Raw genomic sequence first — 23,182 nt, forward strand, 5'->3', positions numbered from 1 at the left:
GCTGTAAACCACCTAATCCATATCCACTTGCCTTAGTACATGGCTGCTGTGGGGAGGTAGCCCTCCACTCCCACAAGTAACCAGGAAATGAGATTAACCTTCAGAGAAGGAGCTGTAAACTCCTATGACCTCAGAGCTGAGCAGCTGACGTACACGAGTAAAGGGTACACAAGGCAGATGTTTCTCACTCCAACATTAACGTCTTTGGTTTCCAGGAATGGAACGGATACATGTCCTCTGTGGTCAGGAGATAAGGAAGAGTGGTAGGGACTCCAGCAAGTTAAAACTGCAGATGCCCTTAGCCACAGTTTCCCTTTGCAGCTATCATGCAGACAGGGGGTATAGCCTACAGGCTTCAAGTATTTCTCACCTGAGAACCAAGAACTCCTTTGGTGAGATACAGTGATCTATTTAGCTTAATATTATCAAGGTAAACAGATTTGTCTAACTTCAGGAACTTCCCTGTTTGGACCTCATGTTTATTTTTTATTAAAAAAAATTATTTGTGTGAGAGAGGCGGGGGTGGGGGGAGAGAGGGAGAGAGAGGGAGAGAGAGGGAGAGAGGGAGAGAGGGAGAGAGAGAGAGAGAGAGAGAGAGAGAGAGAGAGAGAGAATGGAACTTAAGCAGGCTCCATGCTCAGCACACAGCCCAACACAGGGCTCGATCCCACGACTCTGGAATGACCTGAGCTGAAATCAGGAGTCAGACGCTCCTCAACCGACTGAGCCACCCATACTCCCCTAGGCCTCATGTTTAGCATGCAATCTTCTGATCATATTTTGGCACTAGCTGTGCCAATACAAGTATTCTGGACTCTACAGTAGTATATTCCCATCGGCAGTCAATAACCAGAATCCCTGGTTTTAGACACCACTGTCTTTAACCAGTTAATATAACCTGACCCTGAGGCAGATGCACTCATAACAAGCTGATATCAAGTTTCAAAATTCTCCAAGTAAAGAGTGAAAGTGATGTCACCCTGGAAGAGTTTTGGGGAGAATCGGCTGGTCTTTACTAGTGCATGTGAACTCTGGTGAGGTGACCTCCAGTAACCTAGAAATAAGAGAAGTAAGGTTACTCTCTAAGGACTTCTATCATTACCACTTTGTGTTTGAAATTCTACAAATGCAACTTTAATTTGCGGACACTAATCATGCATCCAGCTTCCACCGCCTTCCTGGCTTTAAATCCATTTATCTAGCTGCCATCTGAGCACTTCCACCGAGAGTTAACCTAGACTCTGCGTCCTCCTTCACCCCTCCAAACCCCACCCTCTACCCCATAAGTCCTGTGGATTTGATGTAACCTTACTGGATTCCATCAGAATCCCTCTCATTCTTGCATCTTCTGCCTTGTTAGGATTCTCATCATCTCTAGCATGAATGATTCTGATGCCTCCTAAAAGGCCCCCAGTACCGATCCCATCTGGTTCACAATTGTCCGTTGATACTGCCCAATGTAATATTCTAAAGGATAAATAAAACTCCAGCTTAACTGTATTTGCTTCTTCTCCAAGCCTCAGGTCTTGACAGGAAAACACAATTACCTTGACAAGAAATGGGTCAACGTTATAAATATTGAAACCAAAGTAGAGAAATGTTAAATTGCTTCCTGTCAACTCCACAGTATATAAACACTAAATGTTACACATCCGAGGTTATCGAGCAATCACTAAACCTAAAAATAATGTAAAAATGTTCATTGTGCTCCAAAATCCAAGAACTTCACCTGGTAGTTAGAAAACACGCAATGTGTTACGCGGTGAAAAGTCTATTTTTTAATGGTTTCACATATTAAGCACAATGAGATAACTGGAGGTCAAATTACCTTTATAAAAGTTTACTCAAGTAAGAGTTACTGATACCAAATATACAAAATTTCTACGTAGACTTCACTCCTTGATAAGATAGTTCTCAAGATGAAAATTTCAGTCACTTTATGGCATGCAAGCATGTAGAAAATTTTTTTTTTATTTTTTTTTCAACATTTATTTATTTTTGGGACAGACAGAGATAGAGCATGAACGGGCGAGGGGCAGAGAGAGAGGGAGACACAGAATCTGAAACAGGCTCCAGGCTCTGAGCCATCAGCCCAGAGCCCGACGCGGGGCTCGAACTCACGGATCGTGAGATCGTGACCTGGCTGAAGTCGGACGCTTAACCGACTGCGCCACCCAGGTGCCCCAAGAAAATTTAAATAAATCAGATAAAAATCTCAGTCCACCAGCCAATTTTTCCATGTAGTTTAATTACTACTTTAAACTAAAAATTTGCATTAGTGGGATCTAAAGAGGGAGTCTGATATACTACTAGAATAGACAGGTACTTTTAATCTGGTGGTAACATTCAAAGTGGGAAACTGAAATCACTGTTAAGTCCATTGTTCTTCATGGCAAACACAAGGGCTGTGGAATGGGCTGCGTGTTGTGAAACCAGGTGGGAATGGCGGACCAAGAACTCGTATTTAAGACTTCACAGGGCTTGCAAAGATCAGAACTAAATCAGTAAGTCATATCCCAAAACAATCGACCAATCAACCAGACAAAAAAACAAAAACAAAAAACAAAACAACAAACAAAAGAAACCCTCTAAAAAGTATCCTTGAGGGACCAGAAACTTCTAAACAGGAAAATAAAAATTATATGAATAAAAGCTAAAAATATTCTCTTTCCATTTGAAAAATACTTGTAGACAGACATAGAAATACCATAAAGGACAAATTCCAAACCAGGACTGTACATCAGCATCGAATGAGGTACCTAGGACCTGTTCACAGAGGCGATCTAAAGGGCAAGGACCTGGACTTGTTTTCTTGATAATCTCCTCGTTTATTTTGCTATACAACCAGGTCAGTACCACTGTCTTTGGGGTTTTCCCTATGCATTTAATGAAATATTTATAAAATAAGACTCTATAAACATTTTTTGAGAGTATAAGGCAGATACTCTGTAGAGCCCTAGTAATGAGTCACTGAGGTTTGCATAGCACTGCATGATTTACAAAAAACACTTCCATGCTCAATTCCAAGCGTGGAATCAAGATAGCCGCTAAATGTATCTCCCAAAGTTTGCTTTAAGACTGTAAATCAGGCTTTTTAGGTATGTGTTTTTATGAATGGTAAACCATGCCATTTTTAATCTACCTCGATTGGTCCAGGGATTAAGAAGAAATTATAATTTCACTCACAGAAATTAATATTTGAGTTAGAACTCCTTGAACCAGAAATTCTACCACAATGGAAGAAAATGATGTGAGCTTGTGTGCCTGTATGTATTATAAATGCATGCTTACTTCAGATTCATTTTTAAGAGACAAACATTAGAAACAATCTCAATATCTATCAACAGCCAATCTTCATTGGTTAAATACAGTATAGCGCATCATCCAAGAGAATATCACATAGTCTTTAAAATTAATGGCACAGAGCTACAGATAATTGGTCAGAAATCAATTCTGCAGGGCAGTACTCTTATTCTGCTATGACCTGACTACAGTGCTCCTCTAAACATTTTGTTTTTGAGGTGCACTGTTTCTCCTCAAACTGGAAGACATATCAAAATATATTTTATTGAGATCTAATTATTGGTCTGCCTCTTTTCAGCTCCAGTCCAGACATGGTGCTGGGAATCCCAAAGGTGAAACTCGATAAATTCCCACTTTCAAAAAGCCGTGAGAAAAAGGAGCAAATGCTATTAACAATGACAAGGCCCGGAAGCCATTTCTGTGAGAAGAAAATGGCCCCTTCTCCTCCGAGCAAACGCAGCTCCATGCCAGTGCCCGTGGCCTGGTGAATGCAACACGAGCCACACGTCAGCTTGCACTTGCTCCCTTACACACACACCTTTGGAGCAGTGCAAAAACAGCACAACCATACACAGTCCCCCCTGGTCATGGCTTACTTACACTTTTTAAGTATATGAAACTCTGAAAAAAAAACAACAAAAAAACAAACAAACCCTAAAATATAGTTTAACTCTTTAAGGAAAGGGAAGAGGGAGTTTTTCCCCACCATCAGGCTACCAAATACTATGAGACTTGGTTGGCTTTCTTTTCCTGTATATACTACCCCTCCCTGTGTAGGAGACATCATGTTCACAGGATCCTCCAAAGCCAGTGACTCACGTCTACTGCAGTTATAAATCTAGACTATTTTCATCTCCTCTTTCCGTGTTTATATGTTCAGTAAGCACATTATTCTTGTTGGTTTAATATCCAAAGAACAAACCCTGTTCTACACCCAGACCCCAAGACCTGTGTTTAGACAAGTTTATTTATATTGTGGGTGGACTTGTTAACCTTATTGTCAATCATTATATCCCAAAACTTTAACAAATAATACAACAAAGCCAAAAAAACCTATCACCACCACCACCACCACCAACAAAAAAGCTGCCAGAAATAAGCCACATTCACAAGTTTAAATTCCAACGACTAGTTAAGTTGGTTCTTCAGTGCCCATGTACCGACTCCACAGTAATGGGCAGAAATAAACCACTAGGAAGGGCAGGCTGGGGTGTACTCATTGGATTGTGACAGGATTATCAACCCAAAATGTGAGCAGGCCTTAAAAATGAATTTAATCGTATCAAAGAAAGAACAAAGGGTTGTGAGAGAAAGAGAATTGAAAGGAGCTTAAATTGTTGGCACGTCTCAATCTCTGAGCATTCGTGTCACTGTGGTGTCCAACAGCTAGTTGGCAAACCAAGAAAACAATATATTGGCCTGGGGAGCATTGTTTATAGCAGACAACACTGGCAATTGACAAATCTATTCCAACCGAATAGGGACAAAGCCACATGAGGATAGACAATGTGAAAATAAACAGTTTAATTATGTGCTATGTTCTGCACTGCTTGCTAAATTAGTATGTTTCTTTTACTTGCACTGATGATAGAAAAGTGAGGCAAACACTAAACCCATACGTGAAACAAAGTGGAAGATGCTGAAAAGGAGACAGCAGGCGCCAGAGTTGCTTGTGCTATCCCCCCACTTCAGCAAACCAAGACTTAATACCTAACCTAACTGCTGTCTCAACCCCCCAGAAGCTTAACGTTAACTGGTCAACCTGGAATTGCCTGGTCAGCACTCCATAGGATCCTTCCAATACCATTAGGAGGACAATCTGCCTGAAACAACACTTCATTATTTGCTAATAATTTTCTCTCATAGCCCTTTATCTGCCCTTAAAAGCCTTTTCTCTTAGCTTGGTGAAGCTACTTCCTATTGTTAGATGAGACTGCTGCCCAGCTCATAATCATTGAAAAAAGCCAATTGGATCTTTCAATTCACTCAGCTGAAATTCTGTCATTTAACAATGACTTAGGTAGTAGTTTCTCCTCTTAAAGGAGGGGTGTGGATTCACAGAAGTTTATACAGAAGTTATGGATTAAGACAAAAAAGACCAAATATATCAACCATTAAAAACAAAGAAACCAATGAGTAAGTTCTCCAGCAAGCATAGGATGAAACTTTTATTAAAATCAGGTATTTGTTGACTTAAATCTCAGGTAAGTTATAAATTCTCTTGGTTCAGCTATTTCTATTTTATTATTTATTATTATTTTTTTAATGTTTACTTATTTATTTTGAGAGAGAGAGCACGAGCAGAGAAGAGACAGAGAGGGAGACATAGAATCCGAAGCAGACTCCAGGCTCCAAGCTATCAGCATGGAGCCTGATGCGGGGCTCGAACCCACAAACTGCAAGATCATGACCTGAGCCCAATCAGGCGCTTAACCAACTGAGCCACCCAGGCACCTCTCAGCTACTTCTATTTTAGAACAGATGTGGAATATGACCCCAAAAAGATAATAAGCCTTTTCAAAAGGCTTTTGTACATGTATGAAACCTATAAAAACCTAAAATATAGCTGAAACAAGTTTACATATTTTCTAAAAATCAGAGGAAAGCTTCTCAAAATAATCTCTAAATCTAACATCAATTCTAAAATTCTACTTGAATCTCTGATTTGAAGAATATCATCACTTTATAATTTCTTGAGAGAATGTCAACAATTTCTGTAATTGGTATTTTATCAGAGCTACACCCTGACATGAAGTCCTTCACAGTAACGGGGGACACGGGAGAAATGTGGCATGTCCTGTACCCATTTTATACATATTTATCATGTCAATTCAAAAGGTAAGGCACTTTGTCCTTTGATGTCTCAAGTAAGATTTTCAACAAGGTCATTAAACTCTTCTGTCTCACAAGGATCTGGCCAAGGAATGTGATTTTTAACTTTAACCGGTCTCCCTGATGGTCAACTTCATGATCGTGCACCTGTGTGGTACGATCTGATCGGTGCCAGAAACATTCCCACTGCGCCTCCAAAAGCTTTCCCCATCAGCCATCTCAAATTCTGACTCAAGATGCATACATTTAGATGTGGGACTTTGGTATTTGCAAATCCTCATTAATGCGTTTGTAGTGGGGGGCGGAAGGCAAGATTCCATTTTACAAAAGAGGAAAACTAAGGCTCAGAGTAGTTACATAAGTGGCTCTAATTCATACAGCTTTAAAAGGGCAGAGCAGGGATTTGAACCTAGGAAGCGTGATTCCAGCGGTCTGCTCTTCCTCACTATCTCACTGAAGAAATGAGAAAGGTCAGGATAGGTGAGGTAGACAGAAATGCATTCTAGGTAAGTCAAGACCAATTCATCTCCTTCACAGTTTTCCTTCTGATCAGCCTTGCTTTCTGGTGGGACAAAATACTGTTATCATCTCTGCCCAGCAGCTACAAAGATAATGCAGCAGGCTGTAGTTTGAAGTCATTCTTTCTGGATATCTGTTCATCTCGGTTATGCATGTCATGCTGTGTCGTTGGCAAAGAGGATCACGTAGTCTAGTCAGAATAGAGCTTGTTTTGATTCCACAGATAAAAAGTGGGGAATTGGTAACACAGCAGCAGAGAGTCTATAATAGGTCTGTCTCCGTAAACAGGACAATGCCCACCCAAAGTCTCATCACAGCTGCTCAGGACCCTCCTTCGGAGACCAGCGGTTTACAACAGGAGCCCTCTCCTGGGAGGGTCTTGGATGGCTGCCACAAGGCAGTTTTATGAACCTTGTAGGCTATTATCCAAACGGGAAAAGGTTTAAATATGAAAGGCACACATATCAAAGGTTTCTGCTGGTTCTCAAGGGAAACTTCTCTTTCCACTTCCTTTTGCTGTATTACCCGCCTCTGGCATGTCAGAAACACAACGTGGACCCTCCTTGTTGCCTCCTCCCTCAGACTCTCTCTGTGCCTTCTGTCTTTTGTTGCTACTGCTTCAAGAAACCCTATTTGCTTCCCTGGTGGCAATGCCATGGGCTTCACAAAAGTAAAAGGCCAACCAGGGGAATTCCATTCAATTGACTTAAATGAGAAGGATCTCCACAAGACCTTCCAGATGAGCCAACTGACAACCATTCCTTGACACCTTTTGGGGGGGCTCTACCCACCAGCAGCTTATACGTCAGCTGAAAGGCATGGAGAAGTTAGTATGCTGGCATTCTTAGGCTTAAAAAATTTTCATAGCTGGAAATGACCTTCGTGCTGTCTAGCACAACAATTCTCTCTCTTAAATCATAAGAAAGCTGAAATCCGGAGGGAAATTCCCAAATCATGTAAGTAGAGTAGCAAGGCCATGACTAGGGCTAGCCACTGCTCTCTGCTTGGCTGCAATGCTCTTTCAAGTCGAGTTACTAGAGCCGTCCCAAGTTTGTGGAAGGTGTGAGCACAAGATATGCCAGAAGGGAGGTGAAAAGAGAGAGAAAAACCTCAAAACCTCATTTATTGCAGGGAGGACTCTTCTCAGATTCATTCTTTTTCTTATAAATTGGCATGAAATTAAGTATTGGACTAGAATACTTCTAGCCCATTGATTTCAAAACCTCAACTTTTGGCTATCACCTTTTTATTCTCTTGACTTTTCACAGTTTGTGCTTTCTCATTTGGCTGTCAAGGCCAAAAGCAATGATGGCCTGCCCAAGTGGAACAGCCTGAGACAGTCCAAGAAGCACAGAATAGTTTTGGCCAAGTCCCAAGCTACAGGGAGGGCTCTGTGCTGACCCCAACTAACAGCAGCTCCTCCTACAGTCTCAGTGCTCTGAGCCCTTGGAAGGAGAACACGCCTTGGGCAAAGTCACATGACCATCATCTGCCTGGGAATTAATGCTCTGGTACTGGTGGTCTCCTGAAAGTGCAGGCTAACCATGCCAAGAGCCTGGTTCAACTGTTGTAAGGGTTCCCAGACCCTGGGAACCAACAGGATAGGAAAATAGGAATCTGTCAAGCCCAGTTCTGGTCTTTCGAACTGCACCCTTCAGCCTCAGTACAAAAACACCACCAGGTGCCTGCAATCTGTAATCAGTGCTCTATTAAAATGCTCTCAGAAATGCCAGAATTATCCTGATTCCCACATGCAGCTGCACAAGGTCCTACTGGGTAACTGAAGAGTCTTTACAGGTTCACTTGAGACTCCCTAGGAGCAAGAAAATAGAATGCCTTGGTTAGGCTCCAGCACCCAATCATGGTTCAAGCTCACTTGAGAGGAATGGGTAGGTAGGCAGGCATCCTGCTCTATATATTGGGATGCCACAGGATAGCCTGTAAATCCAGGTCAGGCTCAAGGTCCATATGTAAATGCAGGCTCTGCCCCAGTCAATCAGCTCTTCTGTCATTCAGTGTCAACCCTTTTTTTAATCAGCATGTTCCAAAAAATAACTAACTTCTGACCTAACTAGCTGTGTGACGTTTGATAGGGAAGAAAAATCTATCAGTTGAATACTACTCTAACACTAACTCAGGTTAACACTAGTATGAGTTTATGGTGTTACAGGATAACAAATTACAGAGATGTTCAAAACACATGTGATCCAGAATCTGGGGCCAAGGCACAATGGCCACTTCTCCCATGCTCTAATCTTCCAGACGCTGGATGGTGAAAAGAAGGCTAGATTTGTCATCGGATGATCTATGTCTGAGCTCTGCCTTTGCCTTTACTTTTTGAATAATCCTAAATTAAATTCTGTATCTCTAAGAATCATACCTTCATTTTTAAAACGGGATATCATCAGAGCGGCTGGCTGGCTCAGTCTGTAGAACACGGGACTCTTAATTTCAGGGTCGTGCATTTGAGACCCACTTTGGGTGTGGAGCCTACTTAAAAAATAAAATAAAATACCATAAAATGCAATAAAATAAAATGGGATAGTATCAGCCACTTCACAAGACTGTGGTGTTGGGGGAGGGGTTAGGAAATCAGCTCTTTGGGTCAGCCTCCTCCCACCTGAGTTGTCCTGGTCCTTGAAAGGCAGACAAACATGGAAGCAAGCATGTCCTACTACATCCGCAAAAGCATGTGCACATCACAGCGCATTTTACAAAGCTTTCCTCGAATGGCATCTTCCCACCCTGTGAGGGAGGTACGGAGGTATTGCTTCTCCTTGATGGGTAAAGGGAACAAGGCTCAGAGAAGGGAACTACCTACCTTGCTGACTCTGCTGGACTTGGCCAGGAAAGAGAGGATATTTCCTCCTGTAATCTTGTCCTGTTTCCACTGGGTCCCTCTTACCATATGAAACTGCCTGCCAGCTTCAGCAGTAAAATAATGACAGAGCCAATTTATGCCTGTCCCAACGTGGATGGAGTGTTGTGACCCAAGGAAGATGAGGAATTGTATAGACATAAAAAAAAAAAAGGCAACAAGAGCAAGAAAAGAAAAAGACAGAGAAAAGAAAAAAGAAAAGAGAAAAGAAAAGAGAAAAGAAAAGAAAAGAAAAGAAAAGACAAGACAAGACACAAAGAACAGAGCCAGGATAAGACACAGGCTCTCTCACTCAATATTCAGCACTGTCCCAGACAAAGAGGGGAACTCGACCTACGCAATCCTTCCCCTCATGCAGCTTTCATTCTAGTGTGCAAAAACAATCAACAAGTAAACAAGTCAATGCAGTAGCTGAAAAGAAATCAATTTAGACAGGTCCTGTGGGTTCAGCAATTAGGCAAAGGGATCAAGAATTGTAGTCACTATCATTCACCACTAACCATCAGACAAGGAAATCAAATAACGTGGGGCCAACGCTCTCCAAGCCTTCTAAGAGGATGTTTGTTTGGCTTTGATGATTATTTCTGTTCTGGCACATATTGTTCTGTACCATCAGAGGTGACAAAGAAATTTCATCTAGGGACAGTCCCTGTCCTTCTCCACTCAACACACATTTGCTGAGTAGTTACTATGACCTGAGCTCTGCGCAAGAGATGGAGATTACAGGTGAATTAAAAATATTCAAGGGAAAAAAAGGTCTGGTCAAGAAGAAAGACAAGGAAAAGAGACAACCGCCAGACTAAATGAGGAATGGAAAACTTCGGCTCCACAGCAGCAGAAGAGGCAGGTATTTTAATCCTTCAGAGGCTGGTGATGAGGAGATACTTAACTCTGTTAAGCTTACCCTTGAAATGTAATTAAAGAATGTAATTAGGTCTGCCTGCACGGATTACACAGGGAGATCCAACTTCCATGGAAAGCCACAGAAGTGGCTGGCTCTGAGTGGATGACCTAGAACATACGCCTCAGGTTCCAACTCTGATCTTCACCAGGGGCACGCCCTGGACTGCCTCAGCCAAAAGACACACCCTCACCTAAGGACACCTCAGGGACACATTTCTGTGCAGCCCTTACACATTTTCAGAACAGCAAGCGGAAACTCTGGGTACAAGTATGGGGAAAATGAAATGCCCCCAGAGAAGCTGCCACAGGAAAAAGGTGTCTGAGACAAATACAAACTCAACTGTCCACGGTGGGGATGGGGGGAGGGGAAGGAGCAGGAGATGAAAGAAAAACTGCTTTCTTTCAAAGTGTTCATCCCCCCACCTGTTAACGGAAGTAGGCATGGATATAGACCTGAGCACATAAGTGAGTAGTTTGTAATAGTAAGTTTTCTTGGCCCATGCACATTTAAAAGCATATATATCTTATGTGAAACAAATTTCCAGTGTCTCTTGAAAATTGGGAGGATCTGGCAGCACCAGGCCTGCACCTACCCCCAACAATCACCATCTCTATAATGCATCCCCAAAGTCATCAGTCCCCACCACTCCCTATTTTTTTGTCCAAACTGAGACTTAATAATGTCACCCGACCATCATCCAAAATGCCCTTGCTTTTTGTTGACTCTGGCCTGTTCTCTAATTTATTCCTCTCTGGTTATTGACTCCAAAGAATCTGGTATGGATACTAAATTAATTAGCATGACTGGGAATGTTGTAAAAACTGTGTAAGAAAGGACGAGCACAGTTAAAAAAAAAAAAAAAAAAGGTACTGCCCTATGGGAGAATGAAGCAGAGATAAAGAAATCATCACACGAATTTTAAGGAATTAAACCAAGTGGATCAAAATAGACCAAAACAAGCCAAATATTCTTGTCACACAGTCATCTTGGAAGTTTTAGAAACTCTTTATATTCTCATACACACACACACCCCTACCCTCACCAAGTGTCACCAAGCAGGCACTGGAGACATAAGTACGATTGTAATAAGGTGAAATGTAGAGGGTGGGGATTCTATCAGTCTTGCATACAGCCAACTGGTAGGTACAGCCTTCTGGAGGACACTTCAGTTAAACTTATCAAAAGCTCTGAAAATAGGCACAAGAGCAATTGTACTGCTAAGAACTTACCCTAAGAAGGTGGAACAAGAGTAGATATACTCTGTTACAAAATTAGAGTGCTCTAAATTCTTTTATTTATTTTTTAACGTTTATTTGTTTTTGAGAGGGAGAGAGTGTGCATGAGAGTGCAAGCGGGGGAGATGCAGAGAGCGAGGGAGACACAGGATCTGAAGCAGATTCCAGGCTCTGAGCTGTCAAAGCCCAACGTGGGGCTCGAACTCACAAACTGCGAGATCATGACCTGAGCTGAAGTCGGGCGCTTAACCGACTAAGCCACCCAGGTGCCCCTAGAGTGCTCTCAATTCTTAAAAAGGTTGAAAGGAAAAAATCCAAGAAGATTCTGGTTTGAAATGCATCCACTGACTGGATACTTCTAATCTATGTCACATCATTCAAAGAGACATATTCATCTACTCTTTTGGTATTCTTAAAACACTAGCCTAGTAGTTTCCTTTCCTTAGCATCTTGTTTAATCTCTACACAGAACCTTCAAGAATCAGTGTTCTCCTGAAATTTGAAGGCTGAGATATTACCTATTCATTTTTCAGCCTTTCAACAAGACATTTCATTGAGTATCTACTATGTTCCAAGTCTGTGCTAGAACTCAAGATAACCACTGCACAGGGAAGTACAGCAGGGTGGGCATGGTCAGGAGGCTATGCTGGAAGGGGTTCTGACCCTGCAAGGGTGCTCTTGGTAACCACCGCTCTCTGCTGGTTCATATGGAGAGCCTAAACATAAGATCTGCATTTTGTTTTTTTCCAAGAACTTTTACATCTAATCACTCATAGCCCATGCAGATTTCTTAGATTTCTGTATTCATCTCAAAAATACTGAGGGAGCCATAATTGCATGATGCCAGAGGATCACTCCCAGGACCATCACCATCTCTTTTACTCGCTATATGAAAATACCTAACTAGAAATCATTACTTAATTAGTCCGTTAACTCCGTATGTGGGTCATGTGTGATTTTTCCTGAAACACAGATATGAACCTATGCTTCTGGATAGTTGTATCAATGTGATGGTTAATGGAATGGTTTCTCAATGGTGAGCTCAACACCCATCTAGCAAAAGCTGGGACGTACAGAAGGGAAAGAGTGCAGGGCTGGGAATCAGGAACTTCTACTAGCTAAATTAAGACTAAATAACATATGTTTAAACACACACACACACACTCCAATGCCTTATTTAGTTTGAAGTTATCTGGTGCCAGTTGACGGCTGCAGCACTCCTTGATGCTTATTTACCAAATGACTGTGCTGATTTCCTCTATTCTAATTCTACTCCTAATTTATCTGATAGTTCTCTACGGTATATAAATATGAAGACAGCTCACTGTACTTCCTGAGATAGAAAAAGTGCAAATGATTAAATGCAAATGCAAAAGTCATGTCAATACAGTGCAGAAAACTAAATTTTGGGTTTTTTTTCCCCTATGCAATTAACTTAGAAACCACATGGAAATTAGCCAAGAAAGAAAGCTCAGAAATAAACAAGCTTGATTACAGAATCCAAGCCCCATAGATACCTACTCTATTACAAAATTAGAGTGCTCTAAATTCTTAACAAGGGTTGAAGGGAAAAAATTCAAAAAGATTCTGGTTTGAGATGCATAACTGGGCTGATACTTCTATTCAATGTCACATCATCAAATACTGAAGAATTCATTAAAAAAAAAAAAAACAAACAACTAATCAAACCCCTCTCTAACCAGATTTTAACAAGGAAAGGCACAGTTAGAAAACAGCAGCTACAGGCTACAGAGAACTCTAGAGTAGTTGTCTGCAGATCAGGGAACTCATTTCGTGGTAAAAGAAGTGAGGCAACAAGCCAAAGGTTTAGGAGTCAGGGATCCTCCAATAAACCTTATTTCCAAGCCTCTGGCCTAGAATGCTAGCAAGGAGGCCACCCATCACCAGATGTGGGCTCTATTTTACTAGACAGAGTGTAGGCTGAGCCAGTGACCAATGCATGATGTGTCTTTCTCATAGCTAGGTTAAGAGGTGGAAATTTCTTCTCCCCTGTTTTTTTTTTTTTTTTTTCAACGTTTATTTATTTTTGGGACAGAGAGAGACAGAGCATGAACGGGGGAGGGGCAGAGAGAGAGGGAGACACAGAATCGGAAACAGGCTCCAGGCTCCGAGCCATCAGCCCAGAGCCCGACGCGGGGCTCGAACTCCCGGACCGCGAGATCGTGACCTGGCTGAAGTCGGACGCTTAACCGACTGCGCCACCCAGGCGCCCCACTTCTCCCCTGTTTTAAGACAGTAAGAATGTCCACCACTGAACACAGGGTATGTCAGTGTTGCATGTAATATTTGGCCTCCGGGTGCCAGTCCACGGCTAGACTAATTGTGAGAGGACTTTAATTGAAATGGACATCGCTGAGAATTGTGGATTCATGTTGGATGATGCTTTCTAAGTGGCCCCTTGACTGCTCAGTGTAGCAGCTGTGACTTTGGGATGCTTTCTGTTGGGGAAAGGGTAAGTGAATGTGTAATTCTGCCTATGAGTGGATTACATTATAAGAGAAAATCTTTGGCACTGTGTGTAGGAAACAAGTTATGGGCCAGGAGTGGAAGGAGTGTACTGAATAAGTCACAACCCAGGATTCTTTGCTTCTCACTTTATGCTTCAGAGGGGAGCTACCCAATCTCCTGCTTTTATGAACCACATGGGTATACGTCCCCCAGTGCAAGCTGAGTACAACAGGGAAGGGCCCGTGACCCAGGGAGAGTCAATCTGGTACAATATGGCTGCCTTGAAAAGATAAGCTGGGTCAGACTGTGAAAGTAAACCGAGCCAATCCCCAAACAGCAGTGGGAGCTGCTGTGTCAGTCGTGATGTAGAGGCAGAGAGGAGATGACAGATCACATAGAAGCAAAAGTTGCAGAGAAAACTGATCTATAGATTGAGGCAAGGGTGGTCAGACGTAGGGGGAGAGAGGAAAGGAAGCGCCCAGAGCTGCCTGGGTTCACTGGGCATACACAGCTCATACACAAGGTTATGAAAAACTCCTATTTTCCTTAAGTGAAAAGGGTTGCGGTTACCTGTTAACAACAACAACAAAAACAAAAACAAACTTACTGAAAGCAATGAACACTGGTGAATGACTTCAAATCTGCACATAATTGTCCCACCTTCTTTATTCATATCTTAGGTCTAACACCTGTCCAAATCAGTTCACACAGGTCATTTGGAGAGCACAGTTAAATCAGTGTGAAGGTGTAATTTGTTGTTTCTGAGGGGCTCGAATAGTAAAATGAAGGCGAGTTCAGAGTTAAACAGACAACTTTCCTTGCCTGTGTTAGATGCCCAGCTCACTGAGCTTTTACCGCCCCTAAAGGCAAAACAAATCCAGTCAAAAGACATATTAATGCAAGACGACTTCTGTACTTTATGTAAGGGGAAAAAATCAACCAATTCAAGGTTATGATTCCCATAAAATCAAACTACACTAAAGATGTCATCTAAAAAAAAAAGAAAGAAAGAAAAAGAATGCCTAGAAGACAAACTTTGGTAACAGACAAGTACATCTCTCGGAACCGCCTTTTCTCCATGACTGTACAGCCTCGAGGGCCCTACTGCTCACACAGGACTTCTGGCTACAGAGCTGGTAGACCGCCCCCACCCCGTATCCTCTACATCCACCCCCAGCTCCAAAGTGGCAATGTGGCACCCAAGGCACCTGGTGGCCTCCTCCCAATACAGTTCTTCCTCCCGCAGCTGCTCTCCAGCCTGTGGTGGGCGTTTCCCTTTGGTACCATGGGTGCATGGCTTTATCACTGTGCCTGGCACATTATTCGGGAATTGCAACGCACTCTGGTTTTCATCCAATCTCTCTGACCATTCTTTCGGTCTCCTGCACAAACTTTAATCCACTATTTCTGCTCTTTCCTAAAATGTTATTCCTCCAGGTTTAGCCCAATGCACTCTTTTTTCCATGTTTTATGGTCTCGCTTGGTAACCTCATTCATTCCTAAATTCCAACCACCTATAGGTTGCAAACATACCACATCTACATCTTCTGACCAGATATCTGCAGTGAATTTCCACCTGGATGAGCCACAGGCACCTCAAACTCAACAAGCCCCAAACTGAATGGATCATCTTCCCCTAAACAGTTTCAGTCCTATATTCCTATCTCGGTAAACAGCACCACCATCCATCTGCCTACGTGAGATGCAAGCTTCTTTCCTGAACCCCTTCCCTCCTTGTTCCCTCTGATCTATCCCCTCATCCCTCACCGAATTCTGTTGAATTCTATGTTCTAAATCTCTCCACATCTACTCACTCCCCTTTCTCTCTTGTCCTTGCCCTAAGTCAGAGTGCTATCACCTCCTGTCTGGGTAGCAACCTCTGAACTGATCAACCAGTACCCAGGAATGCCCCCAATCTACTTCCTACAGTGAAGCTAGAGCTCCTTTCCTAAAATGCCTGGGGTAGATTACTTATCAGCTGCCTCTCAGCCCAAGCCCACCCTTTTGTATTCTGTTGTGATGCTGGAGCTAGAAGTCTGCAAACCACATATCCTAGAATCCCCTGCAACTGGCTTCATGTTAAATTCTGCCAATGAGAACTACCGTCATGGGACTGGAAGGCAGAGGTGGGGAGAACTTTTCTTCCTGTTTTCCAGCTCTTTTCAGACTCTGCAGTAGCAGACGGCGCTAGTTCTCCATGCTTTTAGTACACTGTGTACAAGCCACAAACCCCTCTTGATGACTGAAGCCCCAGCCATAGGCAATCCCTCCCCAGAGGCCCACGCACCTCCTTGGCAGTTCTATGGGAATCTCTACTCTGAGCTTCTAGGTTTGGCTAGCCACACTCATTCTCTTTTGTTCCCCCAGCCCTAGGGATGCAGCTGCTTCCTGAAGTTACTAATCTCTAGGACCTCTGCTTCTACTACCCACTCAGCCCTCCCAGAACCTGTGTGTTTGAAATTTGAATATATTTGAAATATTAGCATTATATCTATTTTCTGACTGAACCCTGACTGATACAGAACTTGCTACCAGGAGTGGTTCCCAGAAATAAATCCTAAAAGTGGTCTTATGGGATTGGGTTGCATATCACTTTGACCTTGGACGATGATGGCCTCATGCCTCCCTCCAGCACATTCCATACATAGTAACCACTGTGATTTTTATAGAATGTCTGCCATCACCTCAGTGGCTCACCAAGGCTATCAGGAGGGTGGGTTTGAAGAGGTTCTCAGAGTTCTAGAGCCACCGTTTCTCTCTGTAGGTTCTCTTCTGACCACTATTTCCTCCCTCCCTCATGTTCCAAGCCCTACCCATTCTGAACTCCTTTCCATTTCAGAACCACTGTGCCTCTTTCACTGCCTTCAGAAGGTTATTTCTCTGTTTTGTATATCATGCCCCTAATCTTCTCTGTTTACCCAGTTAACTTCTACTGAGCTTAGACAGCATTTTCTCTAAGAAGTCTTCCCAGATCTACACGCACCCATTATAGCAGTAATGATACTATTAACTCTGAGTATTTACTCTGTATTCTCCACCAAACCATGATTTCTGGGAAGATGAGCACTATGCTTAACCTCTCATAGTTTTAATCTTGCACAGTAGGTGTTCAATAAGAGTTTGTTGAATGAATAAATCCATGAACAAGAAAGTACAGATTCATTCCCACTAGGGAGATCTGGAAACGCTACTTAAAAAAAGGTAGGGTTTTGTACTGGGCCTTTAGATGCAATTTCTGTCACTGTAGACATTTTACAGAAAATATTTTCCTGAACTCCCATGGACTCACTAACAAAATAGATAAAAAGATTTATTTTTCTTTTAGGGATATCTGAATTATCAAGCAGCTCTTGGAAAATAAGCTTCTTGGGAATATAATTTCTATCTTTGGTATTTATCCATAGGCCAACCACCTAGATAAAGCTAACTTAGAAACAGAGCAGCTAAATGCCCTTGGATGTTTATCAGCTCATACTGTCCCCTTTTAGAAGGCCTAGCCTGTTTCCAACATCTGTTCTGAAGTAAAATGTATACTGAGATCCCAATAAACTTACTATATTGCTTTCCTTTCAAAAATCTCACACACACCAGATTTGAGAAACTGCTTTAAACTATGTATGCTATAAATCTGAACATTACTTTCAGAACATAGTAAGTGGAAAGAAAAGTGCTTCAAAGAGATAGAAATCTTTATATTGATCTCTATGTATAGATTTACTATATAAATTAGACATGTATTTCCATATTTGGGACCCATTCTTACTCCTACTCCAAATAGAGAAATAGCTGAGTTTTCCTACAGTTTTGTAACTTTATGGGTAGCAGTAACATATCTATGCGAATTTGACTTCTGAAAACATATCTTCTATACTTAAAATTTATTTATTATAAAATAAGTCAAACACTGGCCAAAAGCTTCTAGGTTAATGTTTTTCGATGCTTCTAAGCCAGCGAGTAGATTTATTTCTGCTGAGTAAACACGGCAACATTTTGCAATTCAAAGGTTTTAGTCCTTAAGAATTTGGTTATTCATTTACTTTATTTCCTTGATATCTTGGTAACAACAATATACTTAGCACAAATCAACAATGGTACAGATTCCTCCTTATTTATTTTTAGGTAATTATATTCAGACTACCCTGGCACATGGTTAATATTGCATGGCAACACAAAAAGAAGAAATCATTCTCTAAAGTTGGTTAGCTTTTCAAGGTAGTAAAGTAACCATAAAAAATAGGAATGATGTTCTATCTCTTGACTTTGATGATGGATCAAATGCCTGGTTCTACCCCTTTTTCTCCTTGCCTTCCCGACTCATACCAAATTCCTTGGTAATCACACAACAGGACTTGCTCTGCCTGAATCTCTCAGCTTCATTTCCCCCTTCACATCCCAAGAAATCCATTTAAAACAAGAATCCCCAAATCACTTCTCTTGTGAGTTTCAGTTAAACCTTAACTATCTTGTTGGCATCACACAGGGCTTTCTTGCTTCTCTTTCCAAAAGGAAAGGGAGGGGTGCCTGGGTGGCTCAGCCAGTTGAAAGCATCCAACTTAGGACTTCAGTTTAGGTCATGATCTTAGGGTTTCTGAGTTCGAGCCCCACATCAGGCTCCATGCTGACAATGCGGAGCCTGTTTGGGAATCTCTCTCCCTCGCTTTCTCTCTGCACCCTCCCCCCTCCAACTCTCTCTCTCTCTCTCTCAAGGTAAATAAATAAACTTTTTAAAAAAAGGCAGGGGGTGTGGGGAGAAGGGGGAAAGAAAGGGAGCAGAGACAGCCCCAGAGTACACAAAGACACTTGAATGAATGGGAATACACCATTTCTGAGAATTGTCAGCTAAAAAAGTCAAAGTAAAAAAGGTTAGGCCATGGTTAAGCGGTAATGCTCTGCAGCCAGCTTACCTATGCTCGAGTCACAGTTCTGAGGACTGTATCTCTTTGGCCTGATGACATGATTTGCCTCTTTGTGCCTGCCTTGGTCTCCTCATATGTAAAATAATAATGACATTAACACCTGCCTCATAATTAAAACCTGTCAAGAGGATGAAATAATTTATGCCAAATGTTTAGAACAGCTTCCACAGTAGGCACTCAGTAAGTGTTAACTATTATAATTTCCGTTGTGTCCTGAAAAGGCCAACCTGTTCACACAAATTCAAGAAAATTGAAAAAAAAAATCAATAAGGAATCAGAGATACGAGAGAAGAAAAATGGCAAGAAGATGGACATAAAGTAGAGAAGTACTTTGGATATAATGAGAAATTACATTGAACATGGATGTGCCGCAGAACTTGGGGTAAGAAGAAATTAGGCCAAAATGGAAACAAATCTAAGGGTGAAGGAAGCGGTGACATCAAAATAGCTTAGTGGCACAGTCATCAAGGCTTCAGACCCAAAGGGGCTCTCCTGCTCTGCTAGGCCAGGGTTTTGCACTCGTGTTCCCCCTGAGTCCCCACTGAAGCCTGCGGATGCGGGGTGGGCGGGGAGCCTCATCATCACCTCCCACCTGCCAACTACAATAGCTCAGGTAAACCAGTTCTGCTTTTATCTGCTCTACTTGCTCCCAACATAAAGTATAATTTCTTTGACTAAAAGGTTCTATATCTGAAGAGAGGAAAAAGTAAAAGCACAGGAGGTCACTGGTCTAGTCCAACACTGCCAACGAACAGATTAGGAAACTGAGGTCCAGAGACAGGAATGACACAGCATCTCTGTGGCAGAAGCAGGAATTTCCTGACTCCCAGGCCGGAATCCTGTCCCCTCTTCTCCGTGTGCATGGTCATCATCCTCTCCCCCATAACAACACTCACCTCTACAGGTGCTTACGTGCGGCCTCCAGGACACCTCCTGGTACTTCCCACATGCAGCCTGCCACCATCGCCCACACTTTTACTCTTCCTCGTTCCCTCTACCATCTAATCGCCTCTCAAATTCCAGATCAAATAGCAAATCTTTCACGATTCAGCTCAAACCCCCTCTATGGCTTCCTTTTTCTATACCCAATTTCTCTTTCCCCATTTGATCACACTAACCCTTAATCCTACTGAAGATTTTGCAGCTTCTATCAGAGTACCCACAAGATATGATGGGATGAATGTCTTCCCATGGTCACGGACTAGACCGTAAACTCCTTGAGATCAGTATCAAATCTCATTACCATACATCTTTGTACCCCCAGTTCAGAGTGTACCGTGGTACCAGACTGCAGCATGCCCAAGAAACGCTACACATACATTTTTTCAATAGTTATAATTCTTTTAATTACAAAAGCAGCATAAAAATGCATAGAATAGAAAACAGAAGGGTATCAACCTACCCTTTAGAGATAACTATCAACAGCATGTTGTACATTCTAGACTTTTTCCTATGCATATATAATTCAAAGGAAAAAATAATTAATTGCAATTATGTTGTAAGTACTACAGCTTTTTTTTTTTTTTGCCTGAAAATACGTTGAATGTGATATATTTCTTTACACAAATATGTCTCATCTGACCAGTGTCCTATTGGTGGATAATCACACTCCTTCCAACTTTTCAATAAGAAAATGCAACAGACATCCATTGTGCATCAGTGCAAATATTTATTAGAAACTGCTACATATTTACAATGTTGATAGGTATATGCAATATCCTTCCACAGTCTTGTACTAATGGTAATTAATCCTCCTGAGTGTATGAGATTACCTTTTTCCTGTCCAACACTGGGTGTTATCAGTCTTAGCAGTCTTTGCCAATCTGATAAGTGAAAAATGGCATGTTATTAAAATGTGCATATCTTAGGTTATTAATGAGGCTGATCATCTTGTATAAGATTGTCAAGGAAGTGGGGGAGGTTCTTTTAAGCAAAAATGAATTTCTTTCAATAATGTCAAAATAATATCTTCTAATGCATGAGTTAGAGATGAGAAGTGAACTCCTAAGTGGTTTTTTTTAGTGGTTGATCTCAAGATTACAGGAATATTGGGAATAAAAAGCGTATTGTTTCTTGATAGCTATAAGAAGTCTCAGCTCAAGTTAATCTAAGAGGAAAAACAAAAGTTCTTTCAATCAAGTTGTTAGTGAAGAATAACTGCTACTTGGGTAGAGATCATGACTTCCTGATAGAACTCTATGAATAAACAAAGCTTGGCTATCCTGGGCTGTCAGGACTCACATAATTGTACCAAACAATTTGAATTTATTTTATTTTATTTTAACTTTTAATGTTTATTTATTATTATTGAGAGACAGAGAGAGAGACAGAACATGAGCAGGGGAGGGGCAGAGAGAGGAGGAGACACAGAATTTGAAGCAGGCTCCAGGCTCTGAGCTGTCAGTACAGAGCCCAACGTGGGCTCGAACTCACAAACCACGAGATCATGACCTGAGCTGAAGTTGGACGCTTAACCAACTGAGCCATCCAGGTGCCCCAATTTTATTATTTTTTAAATTTTATTTTTAAAAATTTACATACAATTTAGTTAGCATATAGTGTAACCAATGGTTTCAGGAGTAGATTCCTTAGTGCTCCTTATCCATTTAGCCCATCTCCCCTCCCACACCCCCTCCAGTAACTGTTTGTTCTCCATATTTATGAGTCTCTTCTGTTTTGTCCCCCTCCCTGTTTTTATATTATTTTTGTTTCCCTTCCCTTATGTTCATCTGTTTTGCCTTTTAACGTCCTCATGAGTGAAGTCATATGATTTTTGTCTTTCTCTGACTAATTTCACTTAGCATAATACCCTCCAGTTCTATCCATGTAGTTGCAAATGGCAAAATTTCATTCTTTTTGATTGCCAAGTAATACTCCATTGTATATATATATACCACCTTTTCTTCATCCATTCATCCATCGATGGACATTTGGGCTCTTTCCATACTTTGGCTATTGTTGAGAGTGCTGCTATAAACATGGGGGTGCATGTGTCCCATCAAAATAGCACACCTGTATCTCATGGATAAATGCCTAGTAGTGCAATTGCTGGGTTGTAGGGTAGTTTTATTTTTAGTTTTTTTTTGAGGAACCTCCATACTGTTTTCCAGAGTGGCTGCACCAGCATGCATTCCCACCAGCAATGCAAAAGAGATCTTCTTTCTCCGCACCCTTGCCAACATTTGTTGTTGTCTGAGTTGTTAATGTCAGCCATTCTGACAGGTGTAAGGTGGTATCTCACGGTGGTTTTGATGTGTATTTCCCTGATGATGAGTGATGTTGAGCATTTTTTCATATGTTGTTTGGCCATCTGGATGTCTTCTTTGGAGAAGTGTCTATTCATGTCTTCTGCCCATTTCTTCACTGGATTATTTTTTTTGGGTGTTGAGTTTGATCAGTTCTTTATAGATTTTGGATACTAACCCTTTATCTGATATGTCATTTGCAAATATCTTCTCCCATTCTGTCAGTTGCCTTTTAGTTTTTCTGATTGTTTCCTAAACAATTTGAATTTATTAAATGCCTACTACAGGCATGGCAGATACTGATGAAGCAAACATTGCTAAGATCCAAGCCCTGCCTTCAAAAGAGTTGCCTTTTTATGGTTTTTGTTTTTTATTGGAAAACATTTTGGAGTAATACTATTTTATCATACCTAAAAATTCAAAGAATGATCCTTGAAATGACTGTCTTCAATATTCAAGAGATAAGAAGCTCATCTTTGGCCACTTCCAAGAACTGGCAATAACATTACTGCCTTTGGGAGAAACCAAAAAATGCTTTTAACCACAGTTATATATTCTCCTTGTTCTTACACAGTGAACATGAACCCATTTAAGTTATGTATTACATGAAAGGCGGTGTGATTACTTTCATAATTAATAACTCCCCAAATCATACAATCAAAATGTCCTTTGTGTGTGAATCTTTATTCATCTCATGTGTTGGTGGCAACTTATTTTAAGGCAGGGACCTTAAGTCTCCTTACATTCTACCCAGTCCATTAATCACTTAAGTCCTTGCTGAGAAGAATCTAATCATTAAAGGCAGATGCTGAGAGAGACGTTCAAGTAGTCTGTTGTCACAAGACAGAAAAAGAGCTTCACATCCTTCCCTGATAGCTACC

At 41.5% G+C, this 23,182-nt stretch overlaps 1 protein-coding gene across 3 annotated transcripts in view; it reads right to left on the bottom strand.

Moving 5' to 3' along the window:
* STXBP6 (syntaxin binding protein 6) overlaps positions 1 to 23,182 on the bottom strand; it is a 251,706-nt gene that overhangs the window by 177,257 nt on the left and 51,267 nt on the right. Inside the window, exon 1 of one of the 3 annotated variants that reach the window (XM_030318859.1) lies at positions 9,035 to 9,066. The exons of the other annotated variants lie outside the window; for them this stretch is intronic. Within the exon in view, the coding sequence (XP_030174719.1) occupies positions 9,035 to 9,059 (25 nt within the window). The 5' untranslated portion in view covers positions 9,060 to 9,066. Of the gene's footprint in view, positions 1 to 9,034; positions 9,067 to 23,182 lie in introns of those variants that run through there. 3 annotated transcript variants of the gene reach the window in all.

This window comes from Lynx canadensis, chromosome B3 (genome assembly GCF_007474595.2).
Source record: "Lynx canadensis isolate LIC74 chromosome B3, mLynCan4.pri.v2, whole genome shotgun sequence".
In the NCBI taxonomy this organism is placed as follows: Eukaryota; Metazoa; Chordata; class Mammalia; order Carnivora; family Felidae; genus Lynx; species Lynx canadensis.